Raw genomic sequence first — 23,489 nt, forward strand, 5'->3', positions numbered from 1 at the left:
AATTAGCCTATCTAATTGGCCTGCACACCTGACCACTATATCAATTCAAATATTTGCTTCTACATTTAGTCTGCTGAGTACTATTGGAATAAAAATTAAAGTGCATGTAAAACCTTGTAGATTATTGTCAGTAGTAATTTCTGGTCTCTAATTTCAGATGGATCAACAATACCTTTCAGAAAGCTTTGTACTTGTCAGTAGAGAGCTCATGAAATTGGAGGAACATATTAAGGTCTTTTATTTCAAACAACAGATGCTCTAATCCTTCTACTATAAAAATCCCATTGAAGCGAATGTCTAGCCTCTGCTCGAGCACATCCAGTAAGGAAGTCACTACATACCAAGGTTCTACCTTATATACTACTAGAGGCCCAGAGCATGAAATTTGTGTCCTGGGGGAGGGGGGGTGGGCGGCGTTCCCCTCAGCCCAGCCTGCACCCTCTTGCAGTCCTGGAGCTGTCAGTAGACATCCTAAGCACTGCCTTGGAGGCAGCCTCCACCGCTGCACTCACCAGCAGTGAGCCTGGCTTCTGGCTGAGGGGCGCTCCCCCTGTGGGAGTGCACTGACCACCAGGGGGTTTCTCCTGCGTTGAGTGTCTGCCCCCTGGTAGTCAGTGCGTGTCACAGTGACTGGTCCTTCCACTGTTTGGTTGATTTGCATATTAGCCTTTTATTATATAGGATGAGAACACTCTTAAATTAAGTTAAAATCAGGATTGCTTAACTCCTGGACCTACTGTCCAGTTTTAACCTCAAAAATTAGAGAGAAAACACAAATTATGCTTCGAATATTTGAAAATGTTTCTTTAATTCTCAGCAGGCCAGTATATGACTGCCTACATATGAAAGCCTTTTGATTCTCTTCTCAGAAATACATATCTGCATAGGAAAAAAATGTGCTTTGATGGAAAATTGTGTATTATTTAGCATAGATTGTTGGTCAGTTCTGATGAAAACATTCATGCTCGCCCTGGCCAGTGTGGCTCAGTTGGTTGGGCATTGTCCTGTGCATCAAATGATTGCCAGTTGATTCCCAGTCAGGGCACATGCCTGGGTTGTGGGCTGGATTTTAAAAAACAAACAAAAAACATTCATTCAAGCTCTGTGAGGGAATACTGTCTCTGTTGTAACCACTCAAATCCATCTCTGTAGCAAGAAAGGAGCCATAGCCAATATGTAAACAAATGAGCAAGGCTATTTTCCAAAAAAACCATTTACCAAAAAAAAAAAAAAAAAAAAAGTAAAGGGGTGGGGATATTTGGCAGGTAGCCATTGTTTGCTGACCCCTGGTCTAGAGTACATCTTTCTAGGTACCTGATTCTCAATCTATGGGAGTTATTTTATAACTCTGTTGGTTGTAGATAACTGATAGCAATGCAAAATCATTCTTATCAGGGGACCTGCAAAAAATTGTCTATTGAAAGTATGAACAATCCTCCCTCACCCTCAAAATCTCTACCATACTCCACAAAGGGAAAAAAAATGTTTGCCTCCATTTGAAAATTAATTTCCATAATTCTGAATGTTTTTAGATTCTCCTTTGAATTGGTTCTGATACCTTATACATTTCTACACTGATGATATAAAATCTATATACATGTTCATTTTTATATCTGTAAGAGTCATAATTTTACCTATTTTAAAAAATTATGTTTTAATACCTACAATGTGCTGTTGTTACATGATAACCTAAACTACCTCTCATCCTACTGTTCTTCATACGTGGCTTACAACAATAATGTCTCAAATAGTTTCCTTGTCTCCAGTTTATAAATTCTCTTGTATATCTTGAGCCAGAGCTCAACTTTCTAAGAAACACTTGTATTTTTCATCATGCCATATGTCCAATTCCAAACCCTTACAGGGTAAAATATGAATCCTTCAAGCATTGTCCTTAAAATTCAAAGATCTCACACTGTTCCTTTGAGTAAATATTTAATTCAAGCCAAACAAAAATACTACTATTCACTTATTTTATTTTAAAATACACTGACTTTTTTCTTTTAAAATACTACTATTCACTTATTTTTTCTTGTAAACATTAAAAGGCATTCATTGATACCTTCTATTTGTCAAACATACAGCTAGATAATTGTGAAATACAACAAATAAGTAGCCAATGATTCTGACCTCACAAAGTTTACAGTTTCGGTAAGACAAAATCAAGAAAGTAATTCCGTGATGTGGTAAATATTACTGCCTCTGCACTGCCGGTGTGGCTCAGTGGTTGAACATTGACCCTGAACCAAGAGAGGTCGCTGGTTTGATTCCCAGTCAGGGCACAAGCGCAGCTTGCAGGCTCAATCCCCAGTAGGAGGCAGCTAATCACTGATGCAGGTGGCAGCCAATCAATGATCATTGATATTTTGTTTTTTTCTCTCTCTCTCTCTCTCCCCCTCTTCCTCTCTAAAATCAATATTAATGTATTAAAAAATATTACTGCCTCTATTTCATTAGTCATATGCTATCTTTCCCCAAGATGTCCTCTTTACTCTGTCAAATTTTACCAATTCTCCAAGATTTGAGAGTTCTACATTTTCCTTTGCAAAATCTTCTCTATATCAAGATCACATTCATTTTTCTTATATCTATACTACTTATTTGAGATTTGCTATGGATTGTTTTATCATTTCAGTTAATCTTCTGGGTGTACACAGCTAGGATGTAAGCTTCTTAAGGACTGATACTATTAATTCTTTTATTCTGTTGCCTGGCCCAGCTCCTTATTCATGTAAAACAAACAAAAATTTGTTGATTTGATTCTATATGTTAGGCAAAACCTGCAATGTGTGGTTGTTTCCTTGACATTTTTCACCCAGTAAGAAAGAAGCATCAACAAAAAGATGAAACATTTAAATGGTAAAAATGAATTTGGTCGACTTACAATGAAAGCTGCAACAAATCTTTGTGAATTGGAAATGCCTTAGTTATTAAGGGCACAATAGTCCTTAGGGAATAAGGGATTCTTTTCATTAAAAATAACACTAAAATTGCAAAAATTTAGCCCATAAAATGTAAAATACAATGTATACATTACATTATGGAATACAGATTTGTGTATTCTAATCTAATAAAAGGGAAACATGCAAACTGACCTTCGCTATGCCCCAAGCCAGCCCACCAGCCAATCAGCGCGACTATATGCAAATTAACCCAACCAAGATGGAGGCCGGCAGCCACGGAGCTGGAGCAAGCAGGAGGCTTGGTTGCCCCGGCGATGGAGGAAGGCAAGCTTCCCGCCTGCCCTGGCTGGCTGTGGCCTCGGCTAAAGGCAACAAAGTTTCAATTATAGAAGATAAATAAATCCCAGATACCTGCTTCCAGCCAGCCTCCACTGGGAGCTTGGGTGGCTGGGGGCTGTGGCCAGACTGCAAACAGCCATCAGCCCCTTACCCAGGATGGCCATACCCTCATGGGGTGAGGGACCCACTGGGGGGCTTGGCCAGCCTGCAAACAGCCATCAGCCCCTCACTCAGGCTGGCCAGGCACCCCAGCGGGGACCCCCACCCTGAAGGGGCTGTGGCCAGCCTGCAAACAGCCATCAGCCCCTCACCCAGCCTGGCCATACCCTCAAAGGGTGTGGGTCCCTGCTGGGGGGCTTGACCAGCCTGCAAACAGCCTTCAGCCCCTCACCCAGACTGGCCAGGCACCCCAGCAGGGACCCCCACCCAGAAGGGGCTATGGCCAGCCTGCAAACAGCAGTCAGCCACTCACCCAGGCTGGCCAGGCACCCCAGAAGGAACCCCTGCCCTGAAGGGGGTGTGGCCAACCTGAAAACGGTCATCAGCCCCTCACCCTGGCTGGCCAGGCACTCCAGCAGGGACCCCCACCCTGAAGGGGGTGTGGCCAGTCTGAAAATGGCCCTCAGCCCCTCACCCAGGCTGGTCAGGCACCCCAGCGGGACCCCCACCTTGATCCGGGACACCCTTCAGGGCAAACCAGCCGGCACCCACCCATGCACCAGGCATATAATACAAGGGTAATATGCAAACTGACCCTAACAGCAGAACAACTGGGAATGACTGGCCACTATGACACACACTGACCACCAGGGGGCAGACGCTCAATGCAGGAGCTGCTCCCTGGTGGTTAGTGCGCTCCCACAGGGGGAGCTCTGCTCAGCCACAAGCCAGGTTGACGGCTGCCAGCACAGCAGTGATGGTGGCAGCCTCTCCCGCCTCCTCAGCAGTGCTAAGGATGTCCAACTGCAGCTTAGGCCTGGTCCCTGCTGGCAAGTGGACATCCCCCAAAGAATCCCAGGCTGCCAGAGGGATGTCTGACTGCCAGCTTAGGCCTGATCCCCCCGGGGAGCGGGCCTAAGCCAGCAGGTGGACATCCCCTGATGGGTCCCGGACTGCGAGAGGGCACAGCCGGGCTGAGGGACCCCCCACCCCCGAGTGCACAAAGTTTTGTGCACCGGGCCTCTAATCCTATATAAAATAAAAGGCTAATATGCTAAGTGTCCAGCCGACCAGTCAAAGTATAATATGCTAATGATATGCTAAGGCCATTCAACCACTCACTATGACATGCACTGACCACCAGGGGCAGATGCTCCAACTAGTAGGTTAGCTTGCTGCTGGGGTCCGGCCAATTGGGATTGAGTGAGATGGGCTGGACATGTCCTGGTGCCCTCCTGTGGCCCCGCTCCGGCTGGCCAACCTCCTGTGTCCCTCCCCAGCTCCGATCGTGCCCCAGTGGAGTCCCTCAGCATGTCCTGCAACCTCTTGCAATCTGGGACCCCTTCGGGGATGTTGGAGAGCTGGTTTTGGCCTGATCCTGCAGGCCAGGCCAAGGGACCCCACTGGTGCACAAATTTGTGCACCAGGCCTCTAGTTAGTCCTATAAAATCAGTGCAAAAATCTATTATTCGATTAGAAATAGGTTTGAAATAGAGCAAATCACCTCGGATGCTTAACACACTTATATTTAAATTTATGGAAATCTATAAATCTGGATTAGAGTATTAGTATATCTTTCCAGGAACCTGATTCTTAATCATGGGAACTATTTTATAACTCTGTTAAGTTGTAGATAACTGATAGCAATGTAAAATAATTCTTATCAATAGAGATTAAACAATTAGGTTACTGAAATCATTTTAAAAGCATTAAATATTGTCTTAGCAACTTAAAATGTAAAAGCAGTAATGGGTTCAGGATACACCATCCTTGGTTGAGAAGTATGAGCAACTCCCAGAGCAGGAAGCTGACCCCAACCCCTTGCCCCCAAGCCCTTCTTCCCTGAAGCAGGCCACATCATCTTCAATGTGAGAGATGCCCTTAATATACCTGGAGGAAAGGAGCATCCTCATCTCTAAAGACAGAGGGATGCCAAGAAAAATCCTAACAAAAAGGTCTTGCTAAATTTTCCCCAATTTACCTTATCCTTGTTAACCTATCATATTCCTCCCCAACTATGCCCACTCTTCATCAAACCTGGCATTTCAGTTGCTAATGAAGGCTCGTGTCATGTAAAACTTTCATTAAGTATGTATGCTTTACTCCTGTTAATCTTTGTCAGTTTGCTTTTCAGACCTAGCCAGGGACTCTGAGAGGGCTGAGGAAAACTCCTCCCTATAGCAGCAAGACTTTCTCATATTCTTATGGGTATCTCAGGCTGGATAATTATTCTATTGTCCTTATCCTTTAGGGTTTCTCTCTATATAATGTCAGAAATCACCCCATTATGTAACACAGTTCAAATTATAAAACTGCCAGTTCTCACTGGCTAAGGAAAATTGTTCTCTTAGGAGAGAAGCCTTATTGTGGGAAGAGGGAGGGAAAGAAAGAAGTACCTACACCATAGTATCTTTTATGTAGGAGCTTGTAATCATGCTACCAAGTAGAAATGATGCTGTTCTTGAAATGACCACAGAATTACAAGTCTACAAGGGACTGGAAATTTGTTTATCAACTGCACTTAAATCTTCTGCCATGAAGAGAAAAACTGTAGCAGTCTTGGGTAATCTTTTACAGAGCTGTAAGAATTCTTTCTAAATCCTGAATATGGGTCCTGTTAGATATGTGCTTTATAAATATTGACTCCAAGGAGTGTGGCTTGTCTAATTTTTTGAAACCTATGCCTTTTTTCTTCTTAAGTTATTAATGAGAGGGGGTGGGGGTGGGGGTGAGGGGGTGAGAGAGAGAGAGAGAGAGAGAGAGAGAGAGAGGGAGAGAGAGAGGAGGAGGGGGGGAGAGAGAAAGATTTGCTGTTCCAATTATTTATACGTTCATTGGTTGAATGTGCAACCTTGGTATATCAGGACAATGCTCTAACCCAGCGGTTGCCAACTTTTCGGACCACCAGTGGTCCGCAGACCACCCGTTGGCCGCCGCTGCTCTAACCAACTGATTACTGAGGGTAAACCTATGCCTTTTGATAAGCAGAAAATTTTAATTTTGACAAAGTCTAATTTACCATGTTTTCTTGTGTGGTTATTTCTTTCCTTATTCTGTGTAAGAAACCTTTGCTTACCCCCCAATTGAGAAGATATTCTCCTGTTTTCTTCTTAAATCTTTTTGCAGTTTTAGCTTTTACATTAAGGTCTAGGTTCGATCCTCAATACTTTCTGTGTTTAGTGTGAGAAAAGGACTGATGTTCATATTTGTCTGTATGCATATCCACTTGTTACTGCATTCTTTTGTGGTTCAAAAATCTTTGTTCAAAAAACTGTCCTTTAGACATTGGACTACTTCAGCAAACACTGTTAAAAATCTAACTATGTGTGGAACATAAGTGACTTCATCTTAAAGCAAAGCTAATACTCCACCACCTTGACATCTGGGTGAACCTGGACCCCTTTCCCTGCTCTGAAATGCACACACAGAGTTCTGGGCTGTTCACAGGACTCCTGTCGCTATCTCCAGGTGAGGGGATCTCAGAACTCACTCCGGCACCAGAGCCTCCCACACCTGGTTCTTTTGATTATTCACATATTTTCACTGCTTAGGAGATACAAGTACTTCATCTGGGGGGTGGAAGGTAGGAGGATCCATTAGTCTTGCTACCACCTGAGACTGCTATCTGTATAAAAATCCACTATTACTGTCTTTAAACCGACAAGCTGGACTTGTCTGCTTGTTCTTTGGTCTCTTGGCACCTCTGGTGTTTAGGGACCGCTTTGCATATACAGCCCTATCAGAAAACAAACGATGTAAGTGTGGATGTACTGGGCTCTATTTTATTCTAATGCCATATTTCTTAGCCATGCTAGTTCTGTGCTGCATAATTACTATAGCTTTATCTGAGACCTTACTTTATACTAGTGAGGTAACATAAATTCTCCAAGTCCACTCTTTACTTTTTTTAAAAATTAAATCTTTATTGTTCAGATTATTACAGTTGTTCCTCTTTTTTGCCCCCATAGCTCCCCTCACCGAGTTCCCACCCCACCCTCCGCCCTCACCCCCCCAAGACTGTCCTCATCCATAGGTGTATGATTTTTTTCAGTCTCTTCCCACACCCCTACACCCCTTTCCCCCTGAGAATTGTCAGTCCACTCCCTTTCTATGCCCCTGATTCTATTATAGTCACCAGTTTATTCTGTTCATCAGATTATTTATTCACTTGATTTTTAGATTCACTTGTTGATAGATATGTATTTGTTTTTCATAATTTGTTTCTTTACTTTTTTCTTCTTCTTCCTTTTCTTAAAGAATGCCTTTCAGCATTTCATATAATACTGGTTTGGTGGTGATGAACTCCTTTAGCTTTTTCTCATCTGTGGAGCTCTTTATCTGACCTTCAATTCTAAATGAAAGCCTTGCTGGCTAAAGTAATCTTGGTTGTAGGTTATTGCTATTCCTCACTTTGAATATTTCTTGCCACTCCCTTCTGGCCTGCATAGTTTCTACTGAGAAATCAGCTGACAGTCGTATTCATATGGGTACTCCCTTGTAGGTAACTAACTGTTTTTCTCTTGCTGCTTTTAAGATTCTCTCTTTGTCTTTTGCTCTTGGCATTTTAATTATGATGTGTCTTGGTGTGGTCCTCTTTGGATTCCTTTTGTTTGGGGTTCTCTGCGCTTCCTGGACTTGTAAGTCAATTTCTTTCTCCAGGTAGGGGAAGTTTTCTGTCATTATTTCTTCAAATAGGTTTTCAATATCTTGCTCTCTCTCTTCTTCTGGCACCCCCATAATTCGGATGTTGGAATGCTTGAAGTTGTCCCAGAGGCTCCTTACACTATCTTCATATTTTTGGATTCTTTTTTCTTTTTGTTTTTACGGTTGGGTGTTTTTTGCTTCTTTGTATTCCAAAAATTTGACTTGATTCTTGTGATCCTCTAGTCTGCTGTTGGATCTCTGTATATCATTCTTTATTTCAGTCAGTGTATGCTTAATTTCTAGTTGGTCCTTTTACATATCCTCGAGGGTCTCACTAGATTTATCAAGAATTTCACTAAATTTATTGGCAGTTTCTAGAAAATTCTTGAAAAACCTTATAACCGTGGTTTTGAACTCTATATCCAGTAGTTTGCTTTCCTCGATTTCTGTCATTTGTGACCTGTTTCTTTGTCTCTGCATTTTGGCTGCTTCCCTGTGTTGACAGAGTGGCTTTCTGTGCTAGGTGTCCTATAGGGCCCAGTGGCTCAGCCTCCCCAATTACCTGAGGTGGACACTCTTGGTGCACCCCTTTGTGGGCTGTGTGCACAGTCTTGTTGTAGTTAAGCCTTGATTGTTGTTGGTATCACTGGGAGGAATTGACCTCCAGGCCAACTGGCTGTGAGAATGAAGCTGTGTCTATGGTGGGAGAACTTTTGTGCTGGAGAAACCCTTGTGGGGCAAGACTTGCTTCAGTGGGGCTTTGGTGCTCACTGAGTCTGCCCCCTGAGTGTGTCCCTTACGGATCTGAAGAATTGTAATCTGGATGGTCCCACTCTGATCCCTGGGTACACTGGCTCTTGGATCTCCAAGGATGTGCAAGGTCAGCCACTGTATGGGGCCGCCCAGCAGGAGCTACAGAGAGATCTGCAGATTCCTCTTCTTTGTTTGGGGTTTGGAGCTGCCCAGCTGTGAAGCAATGCAAGCTGCTGTGGGGCCTAAGAAATTTTTATTTACCCTTAAGAAGAAAAGATATTCATCCATATTTTCCCTAGCAACCTGATTAGTTTAGTTTTAATTTTTAAGTCTATGATCTCTCTAAAATTTATGTTTGTATATGGTGTAAGGTAGGATTGTGTTTTTAAAATATGGATATACAGTTGCACCGGAGGTTAAAAAGGCGTTTCTTTTCTCACTGAATTATGGGGTTGCTCCTACCAAACATCATTTACAATATAGCTGTGGGTCTCTTTCTGGACTCTATTAGATTCCATGATCTATTTGTCTATCTTTATAAGAATACCACACTTGATTAGTATTGCTTTGTAGTAAAGCTTGAAGTCAGCTAACATAAGTCCTTTCTCCTTTCTTATTTTCAAAATTATTTTGGTTCTTACTCCTGTACATTTTCAAGTGAACTTTAAAATTATCTTATCAATGTCTATAAGACCCTGCTGGAGTTCTGAGTGGGGCTACATTAAACTTATAGCTCAATGGGGGGAAATGGTACTGAGTGTTCCAATTCATGAACATGCCCTATCTATTTATTTAGATCTTAATTTCTCTCAGCATTACGGTCAACCTCCCCTAGCTATGTTTTCACTTCCTGAGGTTAGAGTTATTCATGATCAAACATAGTCTGAAAAATATTAAGTGGAAAATTCCAGAAATAAACAATTCATAAATTTTGGATTGTGTGTTGTTCTAAATACATGATGAAATTTCACACTGACCATAAAGCAACCATAAAGTTGCTTGTAATGTATGAATCGTCAGGTCATAGTAGCCTAATGCTATGCCATAATGCCTACTGTCAATCATCTCATCACATAGGCATTTTATCATCTCACATCATCACTTGGAGTATAATACAGTAATGCCCCTTTATCTGCAGGAAATATGTTCCAATGAGTGCCTGAAACAGTGTATAATACCAAACCCATTATATATATTTTTTCCTATAAATACCTAACTTTCCACTTGAAAAAGTATTTTATAGCTTCTCTTTGGCATATCTGGATTACTAGTATCACTATTCTTGTGGTTTGGGGCCATTGTTGAATAATATAAGGATTACTTGAACACAATCTGATAACCAAAAGGGCTACAACGTGAGTAATTGGTTGGTACATATATAGCATAGATACAATGGACAAAATATAGACTACTGTATTTTATAGTTTTGCTTTTCAAAGTCTTACAATTTTTAAATTCAATTTATCCCTCAGTATTTTATGTTTTAATATGATTATAAACGGTACTATTGTGTTAATTTCATTTTCTAATCTTTCATTGATAGTGTACAGAAATTGGAGTTTTTAAATTAGCTTTGTATCCTGACACAGCTAATAATATTTATTAATTCCAGTAGTACATAGCTTTCCCATGTACACACACATGTCATCTGCAAATTCAACTTAATGTATTCTTTTCCAATTTTTCTGTCTTCGTTTTCTTGCCTTATTACACTGGTCAGGACATAAAATTCAAGTAATGATAGTGGAAATTCTTGTCTTGTTCCTAATATTAGGGGAAACACTACTAGTCTTTCACCATTAAGTAAACACTTAGCTATAGACCTTCCTTGAATGACTTATCAAACTAAGGAAGCTGCTTTCTATGCTTTATTTGTTGAGAGATTTTATTATGAGTATTTGAATTTGTCAAATATCTTTTCTACATCTATGGAAAAATCATATTGTTTTCTTCTTAATTCTGTTAATGTGGTAAAATGAATTACTGATTTTGAAATCTTAAGCCAAATTTCATTTTTCTGGTACAAAACAGATGTGCAGTTTGATAATTAGTTGTTGCTCACCTGATAAAATGAGCTACAAAGTGTTCCCTCCTCCTCTGTTTTAGAATACAGTATGTATAAGATTGTGTTTTTCCCCCCTTAAGTATTTGAAAGAATTCAACAGTAAAACTATAAGACCCTCAAGTTTTCTTTGTGGGGAAGTGTTTGAAATAAATCTTTCTTCCATTCTACTGGTAATTTGGGTTCTTTCCCCCGCTCTTTCCACTACTCTTTTTTCTTAATCAATCTAGCTAGAAGTATTAATTTTATAGATCTTTTCAAACAATCACATTTTGGCTGTGTTAATTTTTCCTATAATGTGTATAATACATTGGTTTCTGCTTTTACTTGTATTATTTCATCCATTCTACTTATTTTGTGTTTCTTTTTCTAACTTCTTAGAGCAGAACCTCAGGTCATGCACTGTATAACTTCTTTAGGAATACACGCATTTAATGCTATACCTTTTCTTCTGAGCACTGCCTTACCTGCACCAACAAATTTTGTTATATAACATTTTATTATAATTCAGTTAAAATTATCTTCGAAATTCTCTTGTGATTTCTTTTTAGAACCATAGGTTATTTGGACATGGGCTTTTAAATTTCCAGAATTTTGGTGTTATTCTAGATATCTTACTGACGTCTCATTTAATTATTTTGTGATTTCAAAACTTCAATATATTGCCACTAGTTTTATAAATCAGCATATGGTTCAATCCTGTTGAATGTAACATATGCCCTTGAGAATAATTTATATTCTTCAGTTGTTGGGAATAGAGTTCAATATATAACAATTAGATCAAGGTAGTTGATACTTTGTTTAATTCTAAGTTTTTGTCTAGTTATTCTGGCAACTGTTGAGTTATTCAAATCTATAACTATAATTTGGAATTTATTTTCTTAATTCTATCAATTTTTGCTTCATTTATTTTGAAGCTCTGTTACTAGGTATATACACATTTATTATTGTTCTTCCTGATGTATTGACTCATCATTTTATTTTTATCTAATGTCTGCATATGAGATTGGCTATAGGTATTGGTAAATTTCCAAACTAAGTGTTAATTGAGTTTTTAAAGTTAACTGTAATTTTCTCAAGGATATAATTACTATACAGTGTTTCTAGTTTGAACACTTTGAAAAAACATACAAACTACTTAAATACTTGAGGTCTCAATTAGAAACTATTGTAATGATAAAATGATTTTTCACTTCATGATGGCAGTTTTTAAAGTACTATACCTATTATTAATAAAGATGTTGGCTTCTATTCTCTGTGCTGAATCAATTAAAAAAATTCAATTGCAGAATGATCTATCAGTACTTCCAGTAATACTGCCACACCAGTTTCCTTTTAATGGCTCATCAGTCATATGATTGCCATGAAGGTAATGTGAGGAGACTCATTTAGCAACATATTATTACATCATTTTAAGATGAAGTAAGGCCCATCAGGCATTATTAAATTAGCCTGAATTTTGTAGTATGTCAGCAGCATTTTATGTACATTAATAGCAGAGTTAATGTTCCTTGGGGGGATTTTGTTGAGGAAAAATGATTTCTAAGTGGTGTTAGATATAATTTTTTAGTCATTATTTATATTTCCTTGTATCATCATTGTATAGTTAAAATTGTTATGTAATTTGTGAAAAGGTAAGACAAAATGGCAACCAATTAGTTTTTTTTTCTCTGACCCATTATAATAAATATTGTTGGGAATACAGGTACTTCTTTGAATGGGTGTGATACACCTCTTTTAACTCTTGAATTTCCTGACCTTCCTACTTAGGCTTCAAATCAGCTGGTGCTGGCCACAATAATTTCTCCTATAAAATGCAGCACAGTCAGAGGTAGGTAACAATAATACATAACAAAGCCAACGTTTCTTTCACAGTAAGGAATTCCTTTGCTTGTTTTAAGAGTCCTCATCTTCAGTGAGGGTTATTTGTTCTAGCTGCAGTATAATCTTTCTTCCTCTGTGCTGAATTCTGGGCTTCCTCTTTGGGACTCATGAATTGCTTCTATGAATTCATAAACAAATCTTTCCCACACTTGAATATATTTACATCTTCTTATATTTAGAAATATTATTTTATATTTCATACATTCTAGTAACCTTATTTTTTCTTTTCCCCACAGGCCTACCTAATCTCTCCAATATGTTATAAACAATTGTTAAACAGCAATCTTACAGTTTCTTCTTTTTTCATTCTCCTTATATGTTTATACTTAGTGTATACAGAGGCACTGGGTTTCTCAAAGCATAATCCCCAGCCCATGTCAATTAGATCACTTGGGGCACTTGTTAAAAATACAAATTCCCAGGCCCCTCCTGGACCAAACAAGTTAAAATGGAAGGACGGTATGGGGACAGACTAGGAATCTAAGGGATTCTTATGATAAAGTATAGTTACATCATAGTTAAAAACCTCAAGCATGAGTTTAGGTTTACCACTTGCTAAATGTATGGCCTTAAGCAAATTACTTAATACCATTTACTTATTGGCAAAATGGGTATTGTTAAAAGGATTAAATCTGTTCATGTTGTGGGTTTAATTAGTGCTCAGTAGTAAATGGTAGTAATTGTTATTACAGTGCTATGCACATACATTTAAAATAAATGTGCTTTGTTGTTTTTTAAATCCTCACCTAAGGATATATTTGGGGGGGGGGGGTGGACGTGGTGGTGGGGGGGGCATGAGTGGTTGCCTCTGTAAGTGCCCTGACAGGGGATCAAACCGGAAACCTAGGTGTATAGGCCGACACTACACCAACTGAGCCACCTGGCCAAGGCTAAAATAAATGTTTGGATTTTTTGATATGAGAATTAAATCTGGTATAAACACACATTAATCCTTGGCAAAAACTGTTAAGATTCATTTTGGCGAAATTGGTGAATTATATAAATAGAGCTTATCACTGTTTTTACCTAAACAGCAATACCTTTGCCAAGGGAGTATTCAAACTTGTTAATATAGGCATTAACTACAATTTATTAGATGCATCTGTAGTTTTTAAAAGCTTGCAATAGCTTTTTTGTCAAGTTTAGTAGTAGTGTGAACATTACACAAGTGGCTCTCAAACTTTTTCGTCTATTAAAAATAATATTAAGGGCTCAAATAGCTTTTGTTTTGTGGGTTATATGAACTAAAAACTCTGAAAAATACTCATTTACTTTGTAAAATGTACATGGAAGCAAAAATGCTAATTCTATTTTTCAAATGAGGAAATCAATGCAGAGATGGAATTTAAGGTTAAATGGTATTTCTTATAACTATAGGTCCTAAGTTGTAGAGATCAGAAGTGAACCTAAGTCTTCTGACTCTGAATGGCACAATTATGGGATGTGTATGAAATAGAGTAGTATTGTTAGTATGACTTAAAATTGGCTCATATGCCCATCTATGAAATTAGGGTGGATCTGCATGCAGGTAGCAGAAAACAAATTGAACATATCTTGCCTTTCCTTTCTAAAGTTTTTGGCTTGATTCTGATGGGAATCTGTAGTGAACTGAGTTCAGGATTCTCAGTCTAAAGAAATAGGGGAAGAGCTGAGAAGATAACCATTATTTGAAATGAAACATGCTAGGGAATGTGCAAGAACTGAAAAAAAGTTTCCATATAAAGAGGCTATAGAAAGTGAAAAATTGTATTAGATGTAGGACTGAAATGAAAATAATTTCCAATGTTAGTAAGGTTAACATTACTGGGTTTTCAAGCTACCCAGAGCAACTGTATGTTCTTCATGTAATGCATTAGCAACTTTCTTTTTATGAGGAAATATGTAAAAATAGTTTTCAGAAACGATAAGCATTTTGGAAAGAAGTAGGAAGATAACGGCTATGCTGCTTCCAGTTAAAATGAATATTAGTTTTTAAAATCTGATACTAAAGAAAGACTGTCTGGTGAATTGGGGAAGGGAAACCATTCTAAGCAGGGGGAGCACAAGAAGATATGTGTAATTGCCAAAAACCCCCCACAGTCACAAATTAAAGGCACAAATAATGGTGAAATAAATTTAATACATTTATTTCTACATCTTCCATTAGAGCCTTTATTTATGTATTAAAATTATCTCACAGCCTTTGTAATAATTACACTTACTTGACAGCCTGGTAATCCAGTGTCTCTGCTGTACAGGGAAAATGAGCCTCTCTCTGATGTTTTTCCTGTAAAACAAAGAAAATAACTTTATATAAAACCCTCATTTGTTGACAGAATTCAACTTCTAGACCATTCATGATAATAATATTGTGGTCTGGAAGTACAGAGAATTAGAAACAAGAAGATAAAAATCCAATAAGTAAAATTTTAAGCACTTACCATCATTCCAGTTAGTTTAACAGTCAAATTCTGACTTTCCACATGTAACAGCATGTATTTTATTAAATGCTTTCTTTTCATTGTAAAACATTAAGAAATATTCAAAAGAATGGACATCTATGTAGTCAACAGTATTATACATGTACCCACTTGTGAGAATTATGTTTTCCCTTATTTGCTTCAGATTGAACATTTCTCCCTCTCTTCTTCTCTCTTTCAGAAATTAAAATAGTATTAAGACGGCTCAAATCTCATCCTAGGTTCCAAGGTAACCATTATCATAAAGTTGGTGTATATGATTCCCATGTATATTTTAAACTTTTAAATATATATTCACTCAAACAATATACATTACTGTTTGTGTTTAATACATTTAAACAGATGAGATCACATGGTATCTAGCCTTTGAAATGTGCATTTTTGTGCAATATTATATTTTTGAGATATATGTTAGCAGACACCTAATTCATTCATTGTTGCTGTTATAAAATGTCCCACTATACAAATAAAGTCAGAGTTGGTATATTCTCCTACTGAAAAATAGATTATTCCTACCTTTGTGTTATCATTAAGAGTGCTGAAACAAATATCCTTGCACAAGTGTTATACACACACGTGAGAGTTTCTCCAGAATAGACACAAAGAAATGGAGCTGCTGGATTAAAAGATGTATACTTTCAACTTTTCCTTACTATTCTCTGAAGTAATCATGCCAATTTATATTCTTCCCAGAAATGTTAAGAATTCCTGTTAGGACTATATCTCCCTTTCAAAAGTCAAATGGCCAAGTGTCAGGAATGGTATGGGCCAGCTCTAGAGGGAGATCAGATGACCCACAGTACTGACGATTAACAGCAGTGTTCTGACTCATTTGCTTTTTAAAATAATGTAATTTAAGTATGTTCAGGAAAGTGAATCATATATAGAATATCATATAGTTAACTAAACAGTCCTTGACAAACAGACATGTTGCTTAGTAAGATTTCTGCAGGGATCGCAGTTTAGTGTTAATAACAAAGAGGACACAAACAATGACATGGCAGAGTAACTCTTGTTCTCCATCCCAAGGCAAAAGTAACAACCTAATTCAATCTGACAAGTTACCCAAAATATTTAAAGTTATTGAGGTTACATGAACTTCACCATAATTGTATACTATACTAGTTATTAGCCTATGATTGTACAAAAATGCACAGTTTATTAATTTTAAAAAATTCCACACATACATGGATTGTCAAAATTGTCTACTGATATAGTACATAATAAAAAAAGACTTGGAGACATATGGACTATCATAAAATAAAAATGCAATACATGCCATAGTGGCCAACTCATGTAGAAAGCTTACAACTCTAAATTTGACACCTACTGCACTTTAGACATATCCAACAATTATTGTATCAACAAAGGTATTAGTTATTAGAAAATACATTAATAATTAAATGTGCAATTCTGAGCCCATTGGATTACAGCACATGTCTTAAGAAGCACTATTCTGATGAAGCACATGTTCAGATAAAGTAATGACAATACAAAAATGCAGATTTATGACAACAGTTAATTAATGTGATCTATTTGCCTCACCATAAATAAGTTCTACATGAAGATTTTTACTTTGAAAAATATACATATGAAATAAAAAGAAAACTATTATAGTTGTTTAAGGATATATCCTTTATAACTAAGACTTCTTATAAGGGTCAAGGGGTTTTGTACACTACTCTTTTACTCTTGGAATCTGACCTCACAAAACTATTAAAAGGACTGTTTGCAATTCTGACACATATCCCTCCCCATGCCTCATCAAAATGGATCAGGAACCCTGCTGGACCAAGAAGATGGCAGAAACTGAAGGGAAAATGCCAACTCAGAAAGACTGACAGAGAGATTACTGGGAAAAAATAAAGAATAACTACATTTACGGTTTTGGGGTATTACCTTGTTAATAAATAAGTTTATGAAGTATTAAAAATAATAAGCAAATCCTTAAGAAAATGCTGCCTTGGAGTACCTCATAAAAATAAATGGTACAGAGAACCAAGATAGCGACATAGGTAAACACCTACACTTGCTGCCTCTCACAACCACATCAAAATTACAACTAAAAGGCAGAACAACTACTACCCAGAACCGCAGGAAAGCTGGCTGAGTGCAAGTTCCACAACTAGAGAGGTGAAGAAAGCACGATGAGACTGGTAGGAGGTGCAGAGGCACGGAAAGTGCTGGCACCTGGATGTGCTGCTCTTTTAACAGGGAGGGAGATACAAGCTCCCGCTTGCTCTGAACTCCAGTTCTGGGCAAGACTCTGGGGGACCCAGGCACATATGGGGAGAAACTGGACTGTCTGGCATCTGGACAGGAACACGAGGGCAGCTTTCTCTCAGAGGTGCTTGCAGTGCAATGATCACTGTTCCTGCATGGGGGCGTGGGACTCAGAGACCTGGGGACATTCTGGTGCAGGGCTGACTGGCAGCCATTGCTGTTTGCTTCGCCTTGCTGATTCCCAGAGACCCTGTCCCACCCAATTTACAACCCCACCCAAGCTGTGCGCATCAGCTTTTGCATATGAATGGCCTGTCCTTTCTCCGCCTAAAACCTGTCAAACTGCCCCTGGGTCAGAGAGCCCCAGAGCTTCCAAAAGAAGGCCCAAGGCAGCAGCAGCCAGCCTTGCTTCCCAGCTGGGCCTCATCTGGGCACTTCTAAACCCCACACAAAGAGGAGGAATCTGCAGATCTCTCTGTAGCTCCTGCTGGGCGGCCCCAGACAGTGGCTGACCTTGCACATCCTTGGAGATCCAAGAGCCAGTGTACCCAGTGGTCAGAGTGAAACCATATCAGATTACAACTCTTCACATCTATAAGAGACACACTCAAGGGGCAGACTCAGTGAGCACCAAAGCCCCACTGAAGCAAGTCCTGCCCCATAAGGGTGTCTCCTGTGCAACAGATCTTCCAGTATAGACTCAGCTGATTCTCACAGCCAATTGGCCTGGAGGTCAATTCCTCCCAGTGACACCAACAGCAATCAAGGGTTAACTACAACAAGACTGTGCACAAAGCCCACAAAGGGGTACACCAAGAGCGTCCACCTCAGGTGACTGGGGAGGCTGAGCCACTGGGCCCTATAGGACACCTACCACACAAGGCCACTCTATCAACTCAAGGAGACTTAGCAGCTACAGTACATAGAAACAAACACAGGGAAGCAGCCAAAATGAGGATACAAAGAAACAAGTCATAAATGAAAGAAATGGAGGAAAGCAAAATACTGGATATAGAGTTCAAAACCATGGTTATAAGGTTACTCAAGAATCTTCTAGAAACCTCCAAGAAATTTAGTGAGACCCTCAAGCATATGAAAAAGGACCAATCAGAAATTAATCATACACTGACTGAAATAAAAAATAATATGCAGAGATTCAACAGAAGACTAGAGCAGCTGTTCTCAACCTGTGGGTCGCGACCCCTTTGGCGGTCAAATAAGCCTTTCACAGGCTCGCTTAAGACCATCCTGCATATCAGATATTTACATTACGATTCATAACAGTAGCAACATTACAGTTATAAAGTAGCAACAAAGATAATTTTATGGTTGGGTCACAACATGAGGGAACTGTATTTAAAGGGCAAGAAGGTTGAGAACCACTGGACTAGAGGATCCCAAGAATCAAGTCAAAGATTTGAAATACGAAGAAGCAAAAAACACCCAACCGGAAAAACAAAAAGAAAAAAGAATCCAAAAATATGAAGATAGTGTAAGGAGCCTCTGGGAGAACTTCAAGCGTTCCAACATCCGAATTATGGGGGTGCCAGAAGAAGAGAGCAAGATATTGAAAACCTATTTGAAGAAATAATGACAGAAAACTTCCCCTACCCGGTGAAAGAAATTGACTTACAAGTCCAGGAAGCGCAGAGAACCCCAAACAAGAGGAATTCAAAGAGGACCACACCAAGACATATCATAATTAAAATGCCAAGAGCAAAAGACAAAGAGAGAATCTTAAAAGCAGCAAGAGAAAAAAAGTCAGTTACCTATAAGGGAGTACCCATACGACTGTCAGCTGATTTCTCAACAGAAACTATGCAGGCCAGAAGGGAGGGGCAAGAAATATACAAAGTGATGAATAGCAAGAACCTACAACCAAGATTACTCTACCCAGCAAAGCTATCATTCAAAACTGAAGGTCAGATAAAGAGCTTCATAGACAAGAAAAAGCTGAAGGAGTTCATCACCACTAAACCAGTATTATATGAAATGCTGAAGGGTATTCTTTAAGAAGAGGAGGAAGAAGAAAGAAGAAGAAAGGAAGAAGAAGAAGAAAGGAAGAAGAAGAAGAAGGAAGAAGAAGAAGAAGGAAGAAGGAAGAAGGAAGAAGGAAGAAGGAAGAAGAAGAAGAAGAAGAAGAAGAAGAAGAAGAAGAAGAAGAAGAAGAAGAAGAGGAGGAGGAGGAGGAAGAAGGAAAGATAAAAAATTATGAACTACAAAGTGACAATAAATACATGTCTATCAACAAGTGAAGCTAAAAATCAAATGAATAAAAAACCTGATGAACAGAACAGACGGGTGAGTAGAATCAGGGTCATGGAAAGGGAGCAGACTGACAATTCTCTGGGGGAAGGGGCTGTGGGGGATGCAGGAAGAGATTGGACAAAGAGCTTACCACTATGGACGAGGTCAGTGGCGGGGGGGGGGGGGGCTGGAGTGGAGTGGGAACCAGGTGGAGGGGAGCTATGGGGGGGAAAAAGGAACATTTGTAATAATCTGAACAATAAAGATTTTTTTAAAAAAATCAATGGTACAGTATATCAATCCCTACCCTTTAAGAACCTGGGTCATAATTTAAGATTTTAAATGACTAGAAAGTTTTATAATTTTTGCCTCTTTGCTTTTATGACCCACTATAAGAAGAACTGAGTTGATGCCAAATCTTGATCAGAAATATTACCCCCCAACTATTCTTATTGTTTCTTTGAGAAAATAAGCTTCACTTTATAAGATTATCTCCATACAAATTTGGCAGCTATCATTAACAGTTTCTTCTCTTCAATTAAAAAAATCATGTCTCATATCTTTGGCAGAACAGAATTGGAAGACGACATTAACATTTAAAAAATACAGCACTATAAAGAAAAACAACAACAACAACAATAAAAAACCGGCTCTATCAATGGCTTGTCAATCACCACAATGTTCTAACAACTAATTTTTGGTTGTAAAATACACTAGGCCCTTTCTACATGGCAAATTCCTTTTCCTGAAATATTATTTCAAACAACCACTAAAGACTTAAAGTTAAGTAACAACTTAAGGACTGTTATATTTTCACTCTAATATACTAGTAAAAAAGTATTTTCTATAGACCTCAATCTACTGGGTGGATAAACCTACCCTATAATACTCTCCTGATAGTATGTGCTCTTTTGCTACTGATTCAAAATAATGTTTTTATGAGAAAATTGCCAGACAGAGATATTTTGGAAGATATAGCTGGCTCAGTATTTCTGCAGCAGTACAGTGATTACCTGAAAATTTCCTGCAAACTAAAATATATTACTTTCAATGAATTATATACTATTTAAGAAATTATTGTTGACCATGAGTAATAGCACAATTAGAACAGTTTCCCTTTTTATCTGAAAGCTAATATTACTTCAATGTTCATTTTTGTAAGGCATACTGATTTGCATTCATTAATTCAAATTCACAATCTATTAAATAAAAAAACTCCATGTGCTACATTTTAAATGGATAGCATTAAACTGGTTTTTCTTATACAACAAAGGCTTAACCTAAAAAAAGAATTCCTGGATGTTTCAAAAAAGTTACCTAGGCCAACTTTACTATATTTCAAAATGATATATTTCAATATACAAATCATGAGAGCTTTTCCATATTTAGTTTTCAGAGAAACAATATGAAACCCTTACACAGAGTTTCAAATCTAAATATTTGTATACAAATCTAAATTTCATCACAGTTCTATGAACAGTCTTATCCTCCTTTGCCTTGGCTATCTTTGAAACTCATTTTTTACCCTAAGCTCTTTGCTCACAGAGAAGCTTTTCCTCCTTTTTTTTTTTTTTTTTTTTTTTGGTGAGTGAATACTACCAAAGGTTTACTACAATTTGAATTATACTAATCACTTGGAGAAACATAAAATACCATCCTACAAAGTGGGCAAACCTGTAATGCCATTGGATATATCAGAGCAGAGACCTAGGAATTCTGATTACTGGATTCATCTCTTGGCTCTTGACTCTCTCTCATTGAGTGAACTGGGTAAGTTAAAAGTCCCTTAACATTAGTGGTCCCACTCACTCTTAGAAAAATCAACTCAGTAACATGCACCCCACACACGCCTGCAGTTTAATTAATGCTTATAATATACTTGGAAGTTCTCGTAGGAAAGAACCTAGGCCAATACTAACTATTAGAATTACAGACTTCATTTTTTGATAGCAATCTGCTCAAACTTACAGAAAAAAAAATCTACAAAGGATTTCAAACCAAAAGATTATTTTTTAAAGGAAAGAAGAGAGAAAGGGTTTTTAACATAAATGCCTGTCTATTTTCTTTGCAACAATTTGTTTAAGTATTATTGGCTAACGCTTGTGCCAAGCACACTGCTGGCTACATTGCAGATATTTAAATATCTAGTGCCAACAAGCACAGCTGCTGGACTCTCTATGCCCTTCTCTTGTTCACTCCATGCCAAATTACTCACACAGCTATGAAAGATGAGGCTGAAGCAAAGGAAAATGCCAAGTGCGAGTGAGATTAGTAATAAACCAGAGGATCACTATAGAGGTCAGTGATTAACAAGTTCCTAGTTATAATCACTTTTCTAACCCAGCCTTTATCTCATCAGTTATTCCATCTTAACTCTACACCAACTTCCTGTGACAGGCATCAGAACTGTAAGCAGCTAGGTAATTTCCAATAATTCTGCAAAATTGCTAAAGCACCAATAAAGTATCTTATTATCCTTGACAAGAGCACATAGTCAGACCTGGGCAATCTGAATAGGCTTTAGAAATGACTTCTTGAGACTAAAACATAAGACAAAGGAGTCCAGGATGCAAACATGCACCTATCCAGCTACTTTTCACCATGCTCTCTACCCCTCCTCCTAAAATCAGATTCATATTAAATATGAACAGAGGAGGATGAGAAGGTTTATACAAACAGTTTGCCTTTCAACCATCAGAATGGCCAGAGAGAACAATTAAAATGCAAACTTCAATACGACAGGTTGAGGTGGGTAGGATGTTAGAAATTTAATAGACAGAGTAAGATACATTTTTTTCAAATTTAGTCATTTATCAAAACTTTCTGGACCACTTTATGGTCCAATTGTGCCACATAAAGAATATATAACAAGGTATTCATTATAGGGAGCTCAAAATCTAAACTCTACTTCCCTGAGACAGTTTAGTTTATAATTGCACTTTCTAAACTGTCCCTGAAATCATATATACATCTATGTTGCATTGTTGCTTTTCCTTAGGTTCAGAATCTAAGTGTGTTTTCTCCAACCACATTGTTTAGAACTCAGAAACAAAGACATGTCATTTTTATAGCAATCCAACAGATTATAGAACTAGGAATCATCTCTTCATCTTGGCTGTAATTTCAGAACATGGTGAATGCACACTATATAAAAATAATCAAGTAACCTTTACATAACAATGTTTTTTATTCCATTCTTAAATAAAAAATAATTTTAAATAATTCCATTGATGCTTGACAACCTTCTAAGGATTAAATAAATTGAGCCAATCCTTCAATACTTTAATCTTGACCACTCCCCTACCTATCCCCCACAAAATCAGGTAAAAATCAGATCATCAAACAATTTGGCTGGGAGAAGAGAGGAAAATATATTAACAAATTATCTTTGCAATCATACACTTAAATAATCTACTCCTTCTGAGATATTGATTGTTTCGACCAAATTCTTGTATGAATGCTTCTCTGAAAAATTTCTTGCTTTATACAGTAATAAATAGAACATAAAAGTTCATTATTGTTAGTTCCCATCATTTTTTCACATCTTTCTGTAGTTTGGCTGTTTAATTTAAACCACAACCTTACCAGGCAAGGTCAGTATCTGAATCTGTTTTTTATATGGCACCCAGGGACCAGAAGGCAGATGCCACTTGTTCAGAGAACACTGATCTGGAATTCTAGACTTGTTTTGTTTGTGTGCCAGGAACGGATTCTACTCCAACGCTCTATCTATGGCACACAGCCATGTGGAAGCAGAGAGACAGTTTAACAGAACTGTGCTCTAAAATAGCGGATAATAAATGATTGTTAATTAGC

The 23,489-nt window shown here is 38.2% G+C and overlaps 1 protein-coding gene across 5 annotated transcripts in view; it reads right to left on the reverse strand.

The window, feature by feature from the left end:
• The window catches only part of TCF12 (transcription factor 12), a 370,918-nt gene that overhangs the window by 117,652 nt on the left and 229,777 nt on the right, over window positions 1–23,489 (reverse strand). For all 5 annotated transcript variants that reach the window (XM_059700173.1, XM_059700160.1, XM_059700181.1 and 2 more), the window contains one exon: window positions 14,946–15,010. In XM_059700173.1, the coding sequence (XP_059556156.1) occupies window positions 14,946–15,010 (65 nt within the window). The remainder of the gene's footprint in view (window positions 1–14,945; window positions 15,011–23,489) is intronic.

Source organism: Myotis daubentonii, chromosome 1 (genome assembly GCF_963259705.1).
Source record: "Myotis daubentonii chromosome 1, mMyoDau2.1, whole genome shotgun sequence".
In the NCBI taxonomy this organism is placed as follows: Eukaryota; Metazoa; Chordata; class Mammalia; order Chiroptera; family Vespertilionidae; genus Myotis; species Myotis daubentonii.